This window comes from Centruroides vittatus, unplaced genomic scaffold, assembly GCF_030686945.1.
Source record: "Centruroides vittatus isolate TY-2023 unplaced genomic scaffold, ASM3068694v2 scaffold_2931, whole genome shotgun sequence".
Lineage (NCBI taxonomy): Eukaryota > Metazoa > Arthropoda > Arachnida > Scorpiones > Buthidae > Centruroides > Centruroides vittatus.
Genome location: NW_027122696.1, coordinates 152,833 through 169,949, shown reverse-complemented (window position 1 = coordinate 169,949; position 17,117 = coordinate 152,833). Strand labels below are relative to the sequence as shown.

Genomic DNA, 17,117 nt, shown 5'->3' with positions numbered 1-17,117 from the left:
ACAGAGGATCAACTACTTCTGTTAGTGAACATACTGGTAATCGAATTCAGGTTTTACAATTTTAGAATGGGCAGTTTTGACAGCATCTACTGCATAATTAAGGTTTCAGTCCATCATAAGATTCTTGTATAGATAAAAGGTTTATAACTTTTAGCGCCAAAAATACAACATTGGGTGATTTTGCAGCTAATATTTTTACGATTTTATTTTTTACATATTTTAAAGATTTTATTAGCAATTAAAACTTTAAATTTTTTAATCGAATGTTCTTCATTTTAGGTTGATTTACGTTAAATTATACAAAAATTTACTTGTAATACAAAATCTCCATTATTTATCACGATGAAATAGTTTAACAATCCACTCGTGTTCCGTTTAAGAATATTTTTTACTTAAAGTCAATGCCTTTGAATATTATAACACAGTCTATCGTGTAATAATTAGCATATAACATAATTTTATACGCATGTATAAAAGTAATTAACGCATGGCTCCATCTGTCGAGTTTATATAAAAGTAATTTTATAAATCAAGCTCCTACATATCCTTTGTGGTGCTACAATTCAAAACATAATTGCGCTGTTTGAAAACTTAACACGCCCAAAACCCTTAGGATTCGATTAATATAAAAACTAAAATTGTATCCGTTCGAATTTCTCCGTGAAGAGCGGTACAGACCCATGTTTCGAAATCAATCCAACGCAAATAGTATCACTATTTTCGAATTGATTTTGCTAATTGTTTTTTTATTTCTCGAAGTTTCTTCTACACAATTCACGACTAATACATTTTAGGCTAGAAATGAAAAATTTTAAAAATTAAGTTCTATAATGTAATCACTATATATTACATCACGAACAATCACCAGAAAATTTTTGAGATTTTGACCCGTTCATACTCGTTTTCAGGTCTCCCAAAATGGTAAACTGTAACCTTTCAACCGTAAACAATCCGGCTGTTAACCAAATAAAGATTGAAGTATTTATGAAACCGTGCCGGTACTTATTCTGCAACTTGAACACTAACTATATAGTGTATTTACTCGGACACATGGCAAATTTCATGATGATGAAATTTACCATGTGTCCGAGTAAATACACTATATAGTTAGTGTTCAAGTTGCACAATTAAAGATATCAAAAGTGTGAGAAAAGAGGACTACCTGTGTTTTACTTTATTTCGCATGATAAATCCACTATTATTATTCGTTAAATTCTTTTAATTAATAAACAGGTATTTAAATTTTATTACCAAACATAGTTTTAATTAACGATACAATTAAGGATTATCTAATTTTGTAGTATAAGTTATATTTTTCTAATTTTAGAAGAAATGTTCTTTCTTAAAAAGCATCAATATCAAATTTGGAGTTCTCTTTTACACAAGCTATAAATGCTTCGGGATTATTACAATGGCATTCAAATATTTCTTCCACCTTTTCAATAAATTCTTTCGTCTTCACATCGTTGCATGAAGATGTGTCTTCATTACAATCTTTAATTGATTTCTCGTATAATTTCACATATTCTTCGTTCCTTCGGTAAAATTCTTCATTAGCTTTAAGCATTTTATTAGCTTCAGACGGGTCGAAAGGTGGCAAATTTCCACCGACTTGTGAAGGCAGACGATCTGGACTGATGAAATCGGCCAAAGTTTTGATATCAGAATGTATATGGATCTAAAATTTTCATTGCGTATGAGAAATTGGTATACTTACAGGCAAAAAATGAAATTACTCAGCTTTTATGAACAATTAAAGCAAGAAAACGGAGCCTTAATTGAGACATTATTAATTATACTTTGATAAATTAATAACAAAATTGAAAATGCTCACCGTCTTCTTGATTTTGTCTGGTAGAAGTGGAATGAAAACACTTAACAATGCTCTCATTATGACATTCATGTTCACGTAATGTATTGCTCTGAATCGTAAAGTATAAGAACTTCCCTGTTTGAAAAAATATTAAAATCATTGTTAAAATATTTAAACAGTTATCAATACTTATTGTTCTCAATACATATACTTTATTATTAATTACCTTTCAGAATATACAAATCTATGTAAACAAATGCATAACAGAAATTCCGATAGGCCTTATAATAACTAATACAGTATAATATTTAAGTCATGAATACGAATGTATTAAGTTCAAATCAGCATAATTGATAAACCCCATGAAAGAAGTACTCTATATCAGGGGTGGGTAATCATATTAAGTATGTCTGTCAATATCGTTAAATCTATGATGTAAAATTTCTTCACTTTGTCAATCGATATTCTTGAGAAAATAATATTATTTGGTGTTTTTTTTTTAAGTATTCAGACATCGTTCCCAATTAATCAAAAATCCACATATATAAATCTATAAATGCCTTACGAAAAACACAGAAAAAATTTCAGCAACGAGTAAGTTAACTTTCCCGGCAACATTTAAAATGGCGTATGTGGTGCAATCTGTTATAAAAGTTTATTAAAAAATAACTTTTTATACTTTTAAACACAATACTATAAAATGGCAAAATGCTTAATTTTGAAGCTAGGGATAAGTTTTATTAAAAAAATTGTAAATGATAATAACGAGTAAAATCGTCATCAAGTCCAACCCAGCTGAAGATACACACGACTTCCTTTATCTCTTCATCTCGTGAACCTGTAACCGGCAAAATTTAAATGAATTCCTCTTATACACAACCGTCCCTATAAAATTTAAGAAATTTTCCACAAAAAGCGCAGGAGTTACTAACCTTCAAACAGGTGAACGAAATTGTGCCAACTCCCGGCAATGGCCGGCACGACTCCATTATTAGGAAATGTATGGTATACAGGAGCAAAACACTAATAATTTTAGGTGAAAAACATTTATTTTAAATTAAATAAATTATAAACTTGATTGGAAATTGCAGGCCTACATTGTGAGGATGTCACAATAAAATAATTGCTCGTGAACACTTCCTTAAACACCTATTAGCATTTACAAACATTTATGAAGCCCAACCTTACTCTCGAAATGAAGCTTTCTGCCATTTTATAATAGTTAAAACAAATTTTAATTAAATAACATAACAGATGGAGCCACTAAATGTTGTCGGGAAAGCTAAACAACTCGTTGCTCGATTTTATTTTCTTACGGTTTCACACGCCGATGCACAACGACGTTTATTTAGATAAATATATTGTATATGCCTGTGTTATATATGATTTTTGGAGACCTACTGCAACCCATTATTTAAAAAAAACGAAGGAATGAAAGAGTAAATAGGGCATAAACTCTAGACTAGGTCATATGATCCCCTTCTATCACGTGAATAAAATGATATCGGATCACAAAATAAATAAATATAGTCTATATTAATTTAGTCATGTTTATTAAAGTAACTGAAGCTTGTACTACACTTCGAGTTACAACGCCAGTCCCTTGTAAAAGACAGTTCTACATTTTCTTGGCGTATTCATCTGAATTCAAACTAAGGTTAATGTGTTTTCGCTCTATAATTTATAAAACTTGGTGTAAAACTTTAAAGAACAGAACAAGGAAGAAAAAATAATAAAAAGAAAAAATAGTCACATTATAAAGAGTTCGATAGCTGCCATGACAGTTTACCTTATTACCTAAACAGCAATGACGCATTATTAGACAGGTCGACAAAAAAAAAAAAAAAAAAAAAAATTATTTTTCCAGCTGCATGGGATATTTTTGCTGAATTACAGTCAAACCTGTTTTTGTGCGGTCTTTTTCTGTGCGATTTTTATTTGTGCGATTTGTTTTGTGCGATTTTTTTGTGCGGTATATGAAAATTTCAATCGAATTGGAACATAATTGACTCCTGTAAAATTTTTAAAAACTCTATTGGTTGTTTTCTATGACATCAGCAGGTTTTTTCATTTTTTATTCAGTAGAATTTTTTTCTCATACGTTTATTTCGGTCCCCTCTTATTTTAATAGCATAAAAACCAAAAATATTATGTTATATTTGAACAGATGCGGTAAGTTAGCTCCCCTCCAGCTTTAGACTGCAGGTGTGAAATTTCACGCCTTGTTAAATGAAATAACACTTCCAGCAGCTATATTTATCAAATAAAATCATTATTTAACGATTATTTTTAACTTTTTAATGTTAGATTCGTATTTAAGTGGAAATAATTAATTAATATAAAAATTAAAATTTAGGATTTTTTCCTCATTAGGTGTTGCAGAAAAAGGCCCAAGGAGTTAAAAAAGCAATTCCTAGTTATTTCGCACGGTTTCGAGTTATTTTCTACGTGAGACTTTTTTTATGCGGTCCCTATTCACCGCACAAAAACAGGTTTGACTGTATATGTTTTAAAGAAAATGTATAAAAATCCTATGCAGATTTTTACTTGTAGACCTGTGTTATTTTAACGTGTTATCTTTATTGCCCTCTGCAGCAGTGATTGACGTCCCTTCACGTCACCGTCCAACATAATTTGCGAATACACGCATAAGAAAATGGCCGATAATTCACACAATTTTGTATACTCAAATCATTAAACTTAACGTAGATAAGTTTGACAACACAAATCGCTACTCACAAGAGCAAGTGTGGCGAAAGCACTGATGATTCTTGGCGTTAAATTGTAGAAATGTGACAGAGATAATCCCTCGGCATCTACGATACAAGTGATTTTCTTTTCTTGAGTTCGATGCAGATTTAACTGAAGGTCCATGTTAAGCAGTACAACACGTATTACATCAATTCCATCTGCAACAGACGTATCCCAATTGGCTGTAAAAGAAACTAGTTTTAAAAATAATAATTATTCATAATATAATGTCGAAAACTAATTAATTACCTTAATAATTTAATAAATTTTTATTTCTGTGGTAATTCTAAAAAAAGTAATAATAAAAGAAAGTAAAATTCCTACTTACCAAATCGAAAAAAGTAAATATAGCTTCCGTACTGATCGGGTTTTGGCAAAAATTGCAAAATATTCATGTTCAATGCATCCTCCATTTTGGAAGGAAGAAGATTTTTAATGTATTGCGGATAATTTACTCTCGTGTTATAATAATTCTTAAGCAACTGAAGAGAACTTGGCAAATCAAATTCCGTAGCACGTAGAAATCCGAGAAGGAAAATGTCATCCATGAGGCATGTAATGCGTTGTTCTTCTAATAAATATCAAGAACATAGATATTAGTTCATTATGTTTTCATAATTAGGTTGTGAAACATTCCAAATTATTTTAAAAATACTCCTTAAATTAATGTTACTTTTTCACATATTTTAGGAAAAAAACTTTGGAAACTTTGTAAGAATTGTTATAGAATATTGTAAACCTGCAAAAAAGGGCCTTCAAGTCCGAAACACAGAGGGTAGAGACAAAATTAACGATATGTTGTTTTGACTTTTGACTAAAATCTTTTCTATTTGCTAATTAGAAATTGCACCAGTGCAACAAGTCCTATTAAAAAACAAGGTACAACTAGACAAGGATATTAACAGGAATTTCTAAGAGAACGTTAAGGTATAGACGGCTTACATCATTAATTATTTTACCTAGGATTAAAATTGAATATCAGAGCCTTTCTCTTTAGCATCGACTTACACAATTAAGAAGAATGTCTACTACATGTTGCGATTGAAAACTTTTGGTTAAATCGATGAACAAGGAATCAGTGGAAAGAAGGAGCGTAGAATATTCTCTCCTTTTTCTAACAGAGTATGAAAAGATAAATGACTATTGGAAATCCGCTGTAACGTGACCGGTCCTCCGATAGGGATAGAATAGTTTAGATATAAACATATGGCTTAAAGCATTTTTTCGCAAAATTGAAACAAAAATACTAATTTTAACACCTAATCGATTTTATGTGTTATCTTCTGACAATTAAAAAAAATAATAATAATAAGCTCTACTTACTGATATGATTTTTGAAAGATTTCAAGGCATTTTCGTCCCAAGAAAATTCTTCTTTCTCTTCCTCAAATATCGAATCCTTTATCTTCATTCTGTCAATTTACAAATATATTAAATGATGATATGTTTGTAAAAAAGAATCTGTTTCACTCATAGACAAGATATTTTGACGATAACTACACCCGTTTTCTGTTCAATACTCTTTGTGAAATACTAAATAATACAAGTTAAACAATTCTACTTACGTTTTCCTTTGCAAAAGCTACTTCGAAGTACAATTGTCGAGACTAGAATTTCTCGTTATACCAAGATGCTCATTCTATTGGATGTTATATCTTATATATTTTTTAAGGTCATAGTTACCTGCTAACCGGTTATTTTCATTCGCATTTATTTATAACAGATTTTTTATAAAATGCAAAATATTATATAAACTGACATTCTGAATTTATTTCAATGGAGAAAGTACTAATTATCTTGTATATAATAGAATAATTATTTTAAACAGCATTGGCATGAATTAATAAATCTGGTGTAAATATTTTTAGAAAGAAAACACTGCTTGATAATACTAAAATGTATATTTATTATAACAGAAAAATTGTCATTAATATTTCCGGTTGTGTTGAATGCTTACCTTGTACACATTTAGCATTCGAAATTAAACATGTTTCTTTGAAGGACGAATTACATCTTCCAATTATGAAAAAAACAGATCTATTTTTTGATATTTTATTTATTTATTTTGTACAAAGAAGGAAATGTCAGATAGCAATTGATCTCCACCCCCATTTTATATAAGAGAGATGACAATTTGGAATAGAACGTCGCCATTTATATGGAGTATTGGTTCTGTTAAATAATAGTTGGCTTACATGTTATAGAGGAGCCGTTATTTTATTAAATATATTAAGTATTTAATTAAGAACAAATATTACATCGTGTGTGTGCTTATATTTAAATTTCTGTTTCAGATTCTTAGATTTAAGTTACAACATAAGAAATAAATATGCGGTAGTATTCACGAGTGTTGAACAGAATATTACAATAACAATAACTCACAATACGGGTTATTGTTATTAAATAATATATTTCATTTTCCCGCAATAGATACAAATCATGTAACCATAAAAAATGTTACATCATTTTTTTAAATGTGAGAATGATTCAGAACAATAATTTCACGTGTCTCGACCGACTTTCACACAAACTGTAGGATTAGAAATGAGTGAATCACGTGTATATTATACAAGGATGCATTGTTTACAAGGTAGTTTTTTATATTTTAAATCCAATTAAAATTTTCCTTGTAGAAAAAAGATTTTTCTTTTCAAGGTAAACTTCAATCAGTTATTACGTTAGATACGACTGAATACAAAATGCTTTCCTAGCACGTTCTTAATTGAATGACACCGATAAATTTTATTATTATTTTTTGACAAATTGTATTTCAAATTTATTATGAATTCATTAACAAATGTTTAAAACAACTTTTTGAAAAATATTATTTTCTTTTCAAATATTTTAACTAATGGTAGAAGGTGTTTAATTACTGTATTTTAAAATAAATATTTTTCTTCTTTCTCGGCTGTTATATAGAACACAGGGAAAGTATGACGATCGGTTAAAAAATGACCACCTAAGATTTTTATATTTTTGGACTTAGAACACCATGAAATGTCGAGAAATTCAAAAAACTTCGTGGTAATATCTCTATATTTGAATATTAGTATGTGTGTGCACGGGGCACGAATTCTTTCACCATGTTTGAATCCTAATAACTCCTATGCTTTTTGTGGAAAAGTTTTGAACATTTCAGGGAGGTTTAACTATTAGAAAGATTGATGTTATTAAATTTTTGTGGTTGAAGATCGAAGGGTAAAAAGATAAATGAGGTCGGGTGCATCTCTACTAGGGTCAAACTTTATGACGATTTTACTTGTTATTAACATTCACAATTGTTTATAAAACTCATTCCTACTCTCAAAAATAAGCTTTTTGCGTTTTATAAGACTTATAAATATAGAAATGCCTACACGTGTAATATAATATTATATTATCTCGTTATGCAATCAATAGGGAAATTAACAGAAAAATGTAAGAAATATTTAAAATTTCACTTGACAAATTAAACCGGACAGCTTTGATTTGCCGATCCCTGTGTTGACTCTATAGAAGAAGTTTAAAAGACATAGGAATTGGGTCACGTTGTGTCTTACCGAGAGCAGTTTTTATTTTTAAATAGTGAAATTATCGGCATCGCATCTAAAATTACGATTATATTTTTAATTTTTCCATATTGTTTCTTTTCTAATTGTGTTGAATACTGCTGGATAAAAATGCGTTTTATTTTCACTGATGTTTCGTGCACACAAAACAAGAGAAGAGTATTGAAATCTTGTCAAATCGATTAATATTATGACATAACGTGTGTCACGTAATTATCAAAAGTAACCAATTATTAGAATGCATTATTGGAAATTTCCATTGTTGGCGCCGTTTTGTTAGAGTTAAAAACAAGTAAACTCGGATTGCTTTATTGATTTGTCGGAAAAATTTTGATTATAAGTAAACTTCGAAAATTAAATAAATTATGATTTTTTGATTTATAAGAAATCAAGATGGAATAACTCGCGATAGAATGCTTAATTCTAACGTCTTTAAACTTTTAGATTTAGATCAAAGTCTATTTAACACGTAGGTTCGAGGGTGAAGACTCGTAGGGGGTAAAAAGCAGCCATTTCTCCCCCCCGCTTTTTAAATTCCTACTATTAGTTCACACTCTCCCTATATATATATATCTTGTTCAAATTTTCAATCGTTAATAAAATACTTTTCAATCATCCACTCAAGTTCAAATACATTTTTTTAAACTTGTAGTGGATGACACTTGATGTTAATACAGTTTTTTTTCAAATATTAGTTCATTAATTAAATTTAATTAATTAATTTTAGTTTTATATGAGAGAAAAAAATGTCTCTTATATAAAATATTTAGCATATGTATATACATATTTAGATTAATTGTAATTATTTAATAAAAAGTAACTAGAATAAAATTTTTCTTTGTTGACTTAAGTAGGAATTGACTTTGAAAAAAATTTTTTTTTTATATTACTTGTTTTTAAAGATCTTCGGTCTGTGAATGAAAACACTGAGGGGAGTCGGAGAATGGTTGCCTTTTTCTCGTGTTTGATTAATGATATCGACTTAACGATTCGTATTGACTAGTGAGTATTTTGGATGTTTTTAATTTTCATTCTGAATGTAGTTTGAGAATATCTCGAATCGAATAAAATTGTATTGGCAATATTTCTGTGTTTGTTTTATTATACTGAATTGTTCATTGTTACTAGCTGTTTGAATATTGTTTTCAGGTATTGTCTCCAGTATAATCTAACTATCTCCTTTCTCGAGTTTAAGTAAAGACAGGCAGACAGGGAAAACAGAGAATTTACAGGTCTACAATTTTTACTTTTGAAAGGGATCCAGCAAAAAATGTCTCCTCAGATTTTTACATTTTTGGGCTTAGAACATTTCGAAACGTCTAAAAATGCAAAAAAAAAAATTCGGGGATTTTAATAGATACCTATATAGATGTTAGTCTGCTACACACGACACAAGAGAGATATTCGGTTTTACAATGTGAAAGATTAATAATTCTAGTATTTTTCAATGAAATATCTGAAATTATGCAGCCAGGTTTGTGTATTTGGGATTCGTTTACAATTTTTTTTTTTTTTTTTTAATGAAACTAAACTATAGCTTCAAAATTAAGCTTTCTGCCATTTTATAACAATAGAAAACAAATTTAAACAAATTGTCTGTTGTTCCAACAGATGGCACAACAGACAATTTTAAGTTGCTGGGAAAATTAAGCAAATCGTTGCTTATTATTTACATTTAGAATGCAACCTAACTCTGCTTGTTATAGAAGAATAGAAATGAGAAATTCGGTCAGAAATTATATTATTTATATTATAAAGGCAATTTATAAAACACCCTTAAATTTCTCTCTTTTTTGAGCTAACTTTATACGTTATAATGATTTAATTTATGAAATTATATAAAGTAAGTAATTTCTTATTATGCTTTTTTTGTCTGTCTGGATGTCTGTCCAAATAAAGTAACTGAATTTTAACCGACTTCCCAATTTCTGATCTAATTGAAACTTTGCATACGTCTAAAAATTCCTTATGATAATATGCTTTTTTTAGACTGCAAAAAATTTTAGCAAATACCAAAAAATTACAGAAGAAATAAAATCTGTAAATAAAGTCCGATAACAGATGGCGTTATGTGTCATTTTGCTCACCTTTAGTCTTATACCCTATTCACACTGTACATTTTAAGCGCGATTAAGATTTAAGCTGAATTAAGTTAAGTCGCATTGTCGAAATCAAGATTAAATACTTGTTCACACTAGGTAATTAAAGCGAATTATTCGCTTAGCCCTGAAGTGGGTGTACTCAATATTACGTTTTAAATAAAAGAAAAATTATGCTTATTTTTCATAAATCATCATAAATTAATTTACATTTAGTAATTTAAAATATAAATAACTTATTTAAAATGCATAAGACGTCAGTTAGGAATAATTAACATTTATTATCAGTGATGTCGTTGTCGTTGGTAGCACGATTCTCTCGATGTTTATATCACTTTAGTGATAGAACTGTGATAAGAATGGATTTTTGACAGAAATTTATATTATTATTTAAACTTCTTGTACAGAAGCTGCATATGCATGCTAACAGAGAAGAGTATCGTTTGTTCGCAAGGTTCTAGGACCTTGGTTTGTTCGAACATCTGAACTGTACTGTACATCTGCTTCCGCCATTATTTTTGAAAATGTGGCGGATCTCGGGGAAAGCTTGAAGCGACTTAAGCTTCTTTGAGAAAGCGATATAAGCTGAGCCGGTTGTTGGTAGTTAAACCGGTTTAACGTTAAGTCAGTTCCGTTCATATTTTATACTTTAAGCTGGCTTGGTCATTTGAGCTGGCTTAAAATATAGTGTGAATAGGGTATTTCTGTCTGGATAAAATGATATAACTCAATTTTTATCAACTTCCGAATTAACAATTCTGTAGAGTAAAATATTTCAAGAAATTAAACGATCATTCGTATAACTTGTCCCTTTTCACAGATTTTGGGTACAGAACAAAGTTACACAATGGAGTTTACCTTTTTCTCGGGCTTTTCTTCCTCTCAGTATTTAAAACATTGTTATTTGGAAATGATACTTTGTCCGTCACAAAGTCACTGCCCATCATTAACGCTTTTCCAGAACGAGAATGACGTAACTCAACTTGATGCTGCAATACTAATCTAACTAATTTTTGTGTCGTAAATTCGCCTGGTTTTTAAATTTTTTTAAATTTTAATTTTAAGTGAGTTAACATTAATTTAACTGTCGGGCTATCTAGTCGAGAATAAAGGTAATCGTAAACGGCACGTGGGAAAATGGTACCAGAAAAAAAATAAACAGTGCTACTCTATTAATCACTTACCTTGGACTGGTGAGGTAAAGATGACGATGAGGACTGGATTAAATTGTTACTTCGGTCTCTGTTCTTCTCTATTTTTCTCTTGTACTTTTTCGAATTTCTGTTGATTATCGAAGATTGCCTCTTTATACAGGCTAGAATTACTGCTTTCGGACTCTTATTTGAAATTTGATTGGTTTAGAGGTCTTCGGAAATTATCAAAAACAATCTTACGATAGTGCTATCTTAATCTTTATCCTCTTAAAAATATAACAAGAAAACAATATAATTATGATTACGTGGCATTTATCAGGGATGAAAGTATCTTAAATGTTTGATATTGGTAACTAAACAAATATTATTGTCAATTGTATTTTCTAACATTTAAAACTAAAATTGTATGTCTTTGAACAAAAGTAATCAACGGTTCTGCTAAATGAGAGGTGACTTTTTCTAGTTCTACAAGAAAATAAAATAAAACTAAAAAGTATAGCAGCTATCTCTTTGTAATAAGACAAACAATTTATTAACGTAATCTTCTAGCATATTATTTCTATATACAAATAAATATAAAGTAAAATAATATATTTTATTATAATATAATGCTGCTGAAATTTAGTAATCGACAAGATATGGCACGACAGCTAAAGTTTTTTCAATCTGAATTTACTTTTATCATTGAATTGACCGACATCTAGCCAAATACATAAATAATTACGTTAATAATAAGTATATATTTAATTCAGGCGAACACAGTAATAAGGTTATTCTGTTATAACGACTGCGGTTTACAGGAGACAGAGATTCATATGTACTGTACGTGACAACTGATGACGATGTGTAAAGGGGGAAAGTCTTTAATGACGTAAGACTGTGTCATCATTGTTTTTTCTTTGCAGTCATCACAAAATTATCGAAAATAATTCCTGTATATTTGCAAATACATTCAACTTGTTGCCTGATTACACAATTTGGAGGAAAATACCTTCATTATTAATGATTAATACTGAGGCTAGAAATTTAAAATAATACAAAGTTTTGTTTATATTATACTGAATCTGCACCAATAATAAATATGAATACACCTGTTTGAACTGTTTGAACTAGTCGTAATATTAAATAAATCGGTAAATCGCAACACACAAATGCTTTTAAAATCGCTCCTCAAACAAAGTGAAATACGTCAGAGGAACGATTTCCACAGCAATTTTCCTGGGGAAACAAAATCCACGTTATTCCAAGGTTAGTATATTCCATTTCAAGACTTCAGCTACAGCTTCTTTACATATTTTACCTCAGACTGGAATCATCTGGCAACTACTGACATTTTTAAATAGAATATCCTTGTTTGTTTACAAATGTTAAACGAACATTACACGCTCAAATTCTGCTGAGGTATGTGTGCACATCTCGTTAGCACTGACGACCTGCATAGAGTGCTTCTGAAAATTGTGTTAATGAAAAAATTTGGTAAATTTACTTTACAATACGATTCTTCTATTGAGCGCTGTCGTTCAAAAGTTTTTTTCGTGTTTGTATTCTGTAAAAAAAATTTTAAAATAAAAAGTTTTGAAGAAAATCTAAAGAGGAGGCAACGTTTAGAAGTGCATACCCAATTAACAGAACATGACATAAAAGTGATGTAATTCTTCACAATTTGATGTAAAAATCTTTCCTTTCATATCGTTTCCTGAATAAAACAATATTGAAATAATGAAATTTTTTAAAATTTGCCAATATCTCTTAATTCACAGATATATTCGAGCACCAACAACGCCAATACTTTTTATATAAAAATTTAATGTACTGTACATTGGGGCATTTGGTGAACGTGTCGTTCTCTTCGTCTCGGTTACTTTTTCCTAATCCTCAAGAGGACTCCAAACAACAGAAAATTCGTGTGTTCAAGCCCGTTATGCAAATATAACAGAAACAAATAAACGATACTTGTCCATTGACTCATGCAACTTCGTATGTTGACCATAACCCCATCCCTTGTTTTCGGCGGCAAGTTAGTCCTGACTGCACAGCCACTTTGTGAGAGCGCTGATCCACGTTGAATCATAACTTTGATTTGAAGTTCCTTGCATAATGTATGATGCCCTTTCTTATAGCTCCTGCTCCTTTTTCGTAGTCTACGCGCGCCGCTGTAAGGGCCTTATAAAGATTTGAATCAGTAATGGAATCCCACTAAGCCAAAAACACGGTTCCTAGAATCTCCTTAGTTTATTCTACCGTCACTTGAATAATATTCTTTAAGAATTCGCTCGATTGTTTCATGAAAACTTGAAAATCCATTATGTGAGAAAGCCGAATTTGGGATAAACAAATGTCCGGATTTATCCGATGTGGAGTGAATGGAAGCGATGCAGACACCTGCAGTTACAAATAAACCCGTTTATTAACGTTGAATCTTATATTTTATAGAATGTGTCGTCCACCGTTGGAGCTGGTCGGTAGTAAAGTCGATGGCCTCGGAGCGTCGGTCGAGAAGTTTCTATATGTGTCAGAAAGTCCTGCGGCAAAATGTAGAAACAACAATAGTTTAAAGAGGAATACTGATGTTAGGGATGAAGAGTCCGTACGTAAAACACTGAAGACTAGTTGGATAACTCATAAGACAGAGGAAAGTCCGAATTTGTCCTTGAGATCAGGAGTTTAATTAAAGAATTCATTTTGGATCTCTTGCTTTTCGATTGTATCCAGGTAGATAACAGACCATTTCGGGCCACGATGGGTCAAATTCGATACCGCGTCTTTGTTCGGTCAAGGGAAGTTGATGAAATTTTCAAACTCCCGCTCATTTTTAGTAATACTTTACGATCGAATTCTTGAAAGTCTGAAACGTAATCTCTGCTAGATAGTCTTTATAAGGTTTATTTTTATCTCTCTCTCGCTCTAATAAAAAATTTTCATTGTTTCCTGTTATTATTTACGTTTTCTATCAGTTCTAACGAGTGTTAGAATCAAAGCTTGATCTCCTTCCTCACCTGACACCTTTTTTTTAGATTTTTAACACGTGAGCTCGCGTATTGCTAGGGCCTCATAGGACTCCGGCGTTTTTGAAAATGTTGCCACAAAATCGGATGCAGCATTTTTATCGGTACGACCACGCGTAACATAAATTTTTTTCTTTCAATACTTGTTACCCAACTTACCCAAGATTGGTTTTACGTTACCTCGTGGCAAGCATGATCATTAGGTGTTCACAGTCGTCATTGCAATAACGCTCTCCAGTACTTGGAATATACATAATGTGTCTTACATCAATCGGTTTTCAACGTATTTCAGCACTGATAACAAAATTGGGTAAGTACAATATATGATATACTATATGATAATTTAATGACATGCTTTTGTAACTTAAATGAAATAATAACACTATACTATGTAAACCTCTACTTTAAGAATATACATTCACATCACAAAAGCATATTTGTAGAATTATCATAAACATTTTTTCCCTTTTCTTTATGTATATAGAAGATGTAAACAATAGGAAGTTTCCTTTTTTATTGCAAGTCTACAATGGGTCGTCCATGCCTTTTTCTTCTTCCTCGCCAACTGGGTGTATTTGATGCGCGCGCTTCTCTGCTGTTCTTCCTCCTTGTATATTAGTAGTATCTGGGTTGGACTGTTCAAGTGCTTTCTCCCTCTTTCTTCTATGTCAGTGGTCCTTCATGTCTCTGCTCTCTCTAGGCAAGCCCGGTAAAATGCTATTCGCCGATCTTGCCTTTGGAGATCTAGTTGTTGAGATTCCTTTGTAGTTTCTTTCGTTAAACCTAAGAAAGTTTCTCTTTGTTCCGTTTCTTCCTTTAGCTATACTTTAGCTACCCTCTCGGCCGTTTTAGCTACGACTAGTGTTAACCCTTACTTACGTCTAATGCTCTTCTAGTATTTAAACTGCAATTGACAAAAGAAGAATTTTTGTCTTTGAAGAATCTAATTTTTTATGGGTTCCTAAGAGACGTTCTCATTTTACCCCTACCTGTCTTCACTCTCGAACTTACTCGAAATTTAATGCTTAGGGGAAACTAAAAGACGTATGTATTATGACATTTAAACTGAAATATGACTTTTGCCCATTAAATTTTATTTATAATTTGGTAAGTTAGTTTATTTTAAAACAATCTGACGTGTTAAAGTTTGAACTTTAAAGCTTAAAACATGCTAGAATTAAACATTCTATCGCCAGTTATCCCATCTTGATTTCTTATAAATCAAAAGTCATAACTTACTTGCTAAAGTTTACTTATAAGTAAAATAAAGCGGAAGTTTACTTGTTATTTTACTCCAACTAAACGGCGCCAACAATGGAAACATCCAACAATGCATTCTACACAATGACCCAACTCGTATGTCTTTTAGACTCCCTCTGGAATGTCAAGATAGGTGTGAGCCAGCGGGCATAAGCGCGAGCCTTTTCCTTTTTTTTCGTGCAAATTTACGGAAGTAAATTTCTTCCAGTGATCCTTAGGAAAATACATTGCACCAGAATGGATGGATGTTCATTGTAAACAAGCGTATGGGAATTTTAACAACAAGGTTTCAAGAGGATAACATCCGATTGTGAAAGAGGGACAGCTGCAATAAAGCGTCATCGATAGAAACTACGCTCGCACCTGGGAATTAACCGACGATTCTGTCAACAGTCGATCACATGATTATTTTCCCAGGCAAAGAGCATAACAGGTGGAGACACCAAAGTTCCTGGCGTTCGGCCCATACAAAGTCAGAAAGAAGGCAATGTCTTATAGAAGATATTAATTAAGTGCCCAGAAATAGTCGACGAGAAGGTGCGAAATTCAGCGGACATCCATAAACGGACAGATCCGGGCCATCAAATCGACGAGGAGAAAACTCGTCATAGGTTTGCCAATCCACTGCGAATCATTCTCCCTCTGATCGAGCGAACGTCATATCCTCGAATAACTAAACTAGAAGTATTTGTAGATTTTTGTCAACTCTCTCTCCGCGAGATTAGCGTCAGAAATAGGTCAATAAGTCAAGCACACGCATCGCGAACTAAATAAAAACTTTTGTTGTTCCACTCCATAGGAGTTTATATGTAACCGCTGCTAAGCGCATATCCTGTAGAAATTAGCGTATTTTGTAGAATTGTAGGCATTTTATGCATGAAATATAGCTAAAATTGTAAGTTTTATTTTTTAAGACTTCGTTTTGGGGCCGAGAATCTATACTTAATTCTAAAAACTTTAATTAATTTTATTGAGCTGCAATTTAAAATAAACGAGCAACGAGTTGCTCAACTTTCCCGGCAACATTTAGAATTTTGTTAATATCATCTGTCATCACATTTTATTAAAATCACTATTCTATATTTATAACAATTTTAAAACGACAAAAAGCTTAATTTTGAGAGTACGATAAGTTTTATATAAAAATTGTAAATGTTTTTAACGAGTAAAATTGTCATAAAATCTGACGCCACTAATCATACCTCATTTATCTTTTTACCTCTCGACCTTTAACCACCAAAATTAAATAACATCAATCCTATTAACAGTCAAACTTCCCTGGAAAATTTCGTCAAGTCCGGCTCTCACACACTATAATTTATATATTACCGGTATATTATTATTTTTATTTGTAATAGGAATATAATACTGATATGAAATTATTATTTATACCACGAAATGACACCGCTGCAGCTAGTACGCCCATTAGAGGGTGTTCCGGGCTATCTCGAAAAGCAGAAACTGTTGATTACTTCGGTTCAAAGGTC

At 31.3% G+C, this 17,117-nt stretch overlaps 1 protein-coding gene across 1 annotated transcript; it reads right to left on the bottom strand.

Annotated features, from left to right (window-relative positions):
• Positions 1-1,266: 1,266 nt before the first annotated feature.
• On the bottom strand, positions 1,267-6,002 carry LOC136987976 (alpha-tocopherol transfer protein-like). Its single transcript, XM_067285746.1, has 5 exons — positions 5,888-6,002; positions 4,893-5,135; positions 4,553-4,746; positions 1,835-1,948; positions 1,267-1,678 (listed from the first exon to the last, which is right to left on the bottom strand). The coding sequence occupies exons 1-5, from the start codon at positions 5,973-5,975 to the stop codon at positions 1,343-1,345; spliced, it is 975 nt and encodes a 324-aa protein (XP_067141847.1). The 5' UTR covers positions 5,976-6,002; the 3' UTR covers positions 1,267-1,342.
• Between the last annotated feature and the right edge of the window lie 11,115 nt (positions 6,003-17,117).

What these genes read in the sequence shown, in the direction of transcription:
- LOC136987976 (XM_067285746.1), bottom strand. Translation starts at nt 5,975, where the DNA reads ATGAAGATAAAGGATTCGATATTTGAGGAAGAGAAAGAAGAATTTTCT. An exon ending in ATCTTTCAAAAATCATATCA is followed by an intron (nt 5,136 to 5,887) that starts GTAAGTAGAGCT and finishes GATATTTATTAG; the next exon opens with AAGAACAACGCATTACATGC. An exon ending in CAGACAAAATCAAGAAGACG is followed by an intron (nt 1,679 to 1,834) that starts GTGAGCATTTTC and finishes TGAAAATTTTAG; the next exon opens with ATCCATATACATTCTGATAT.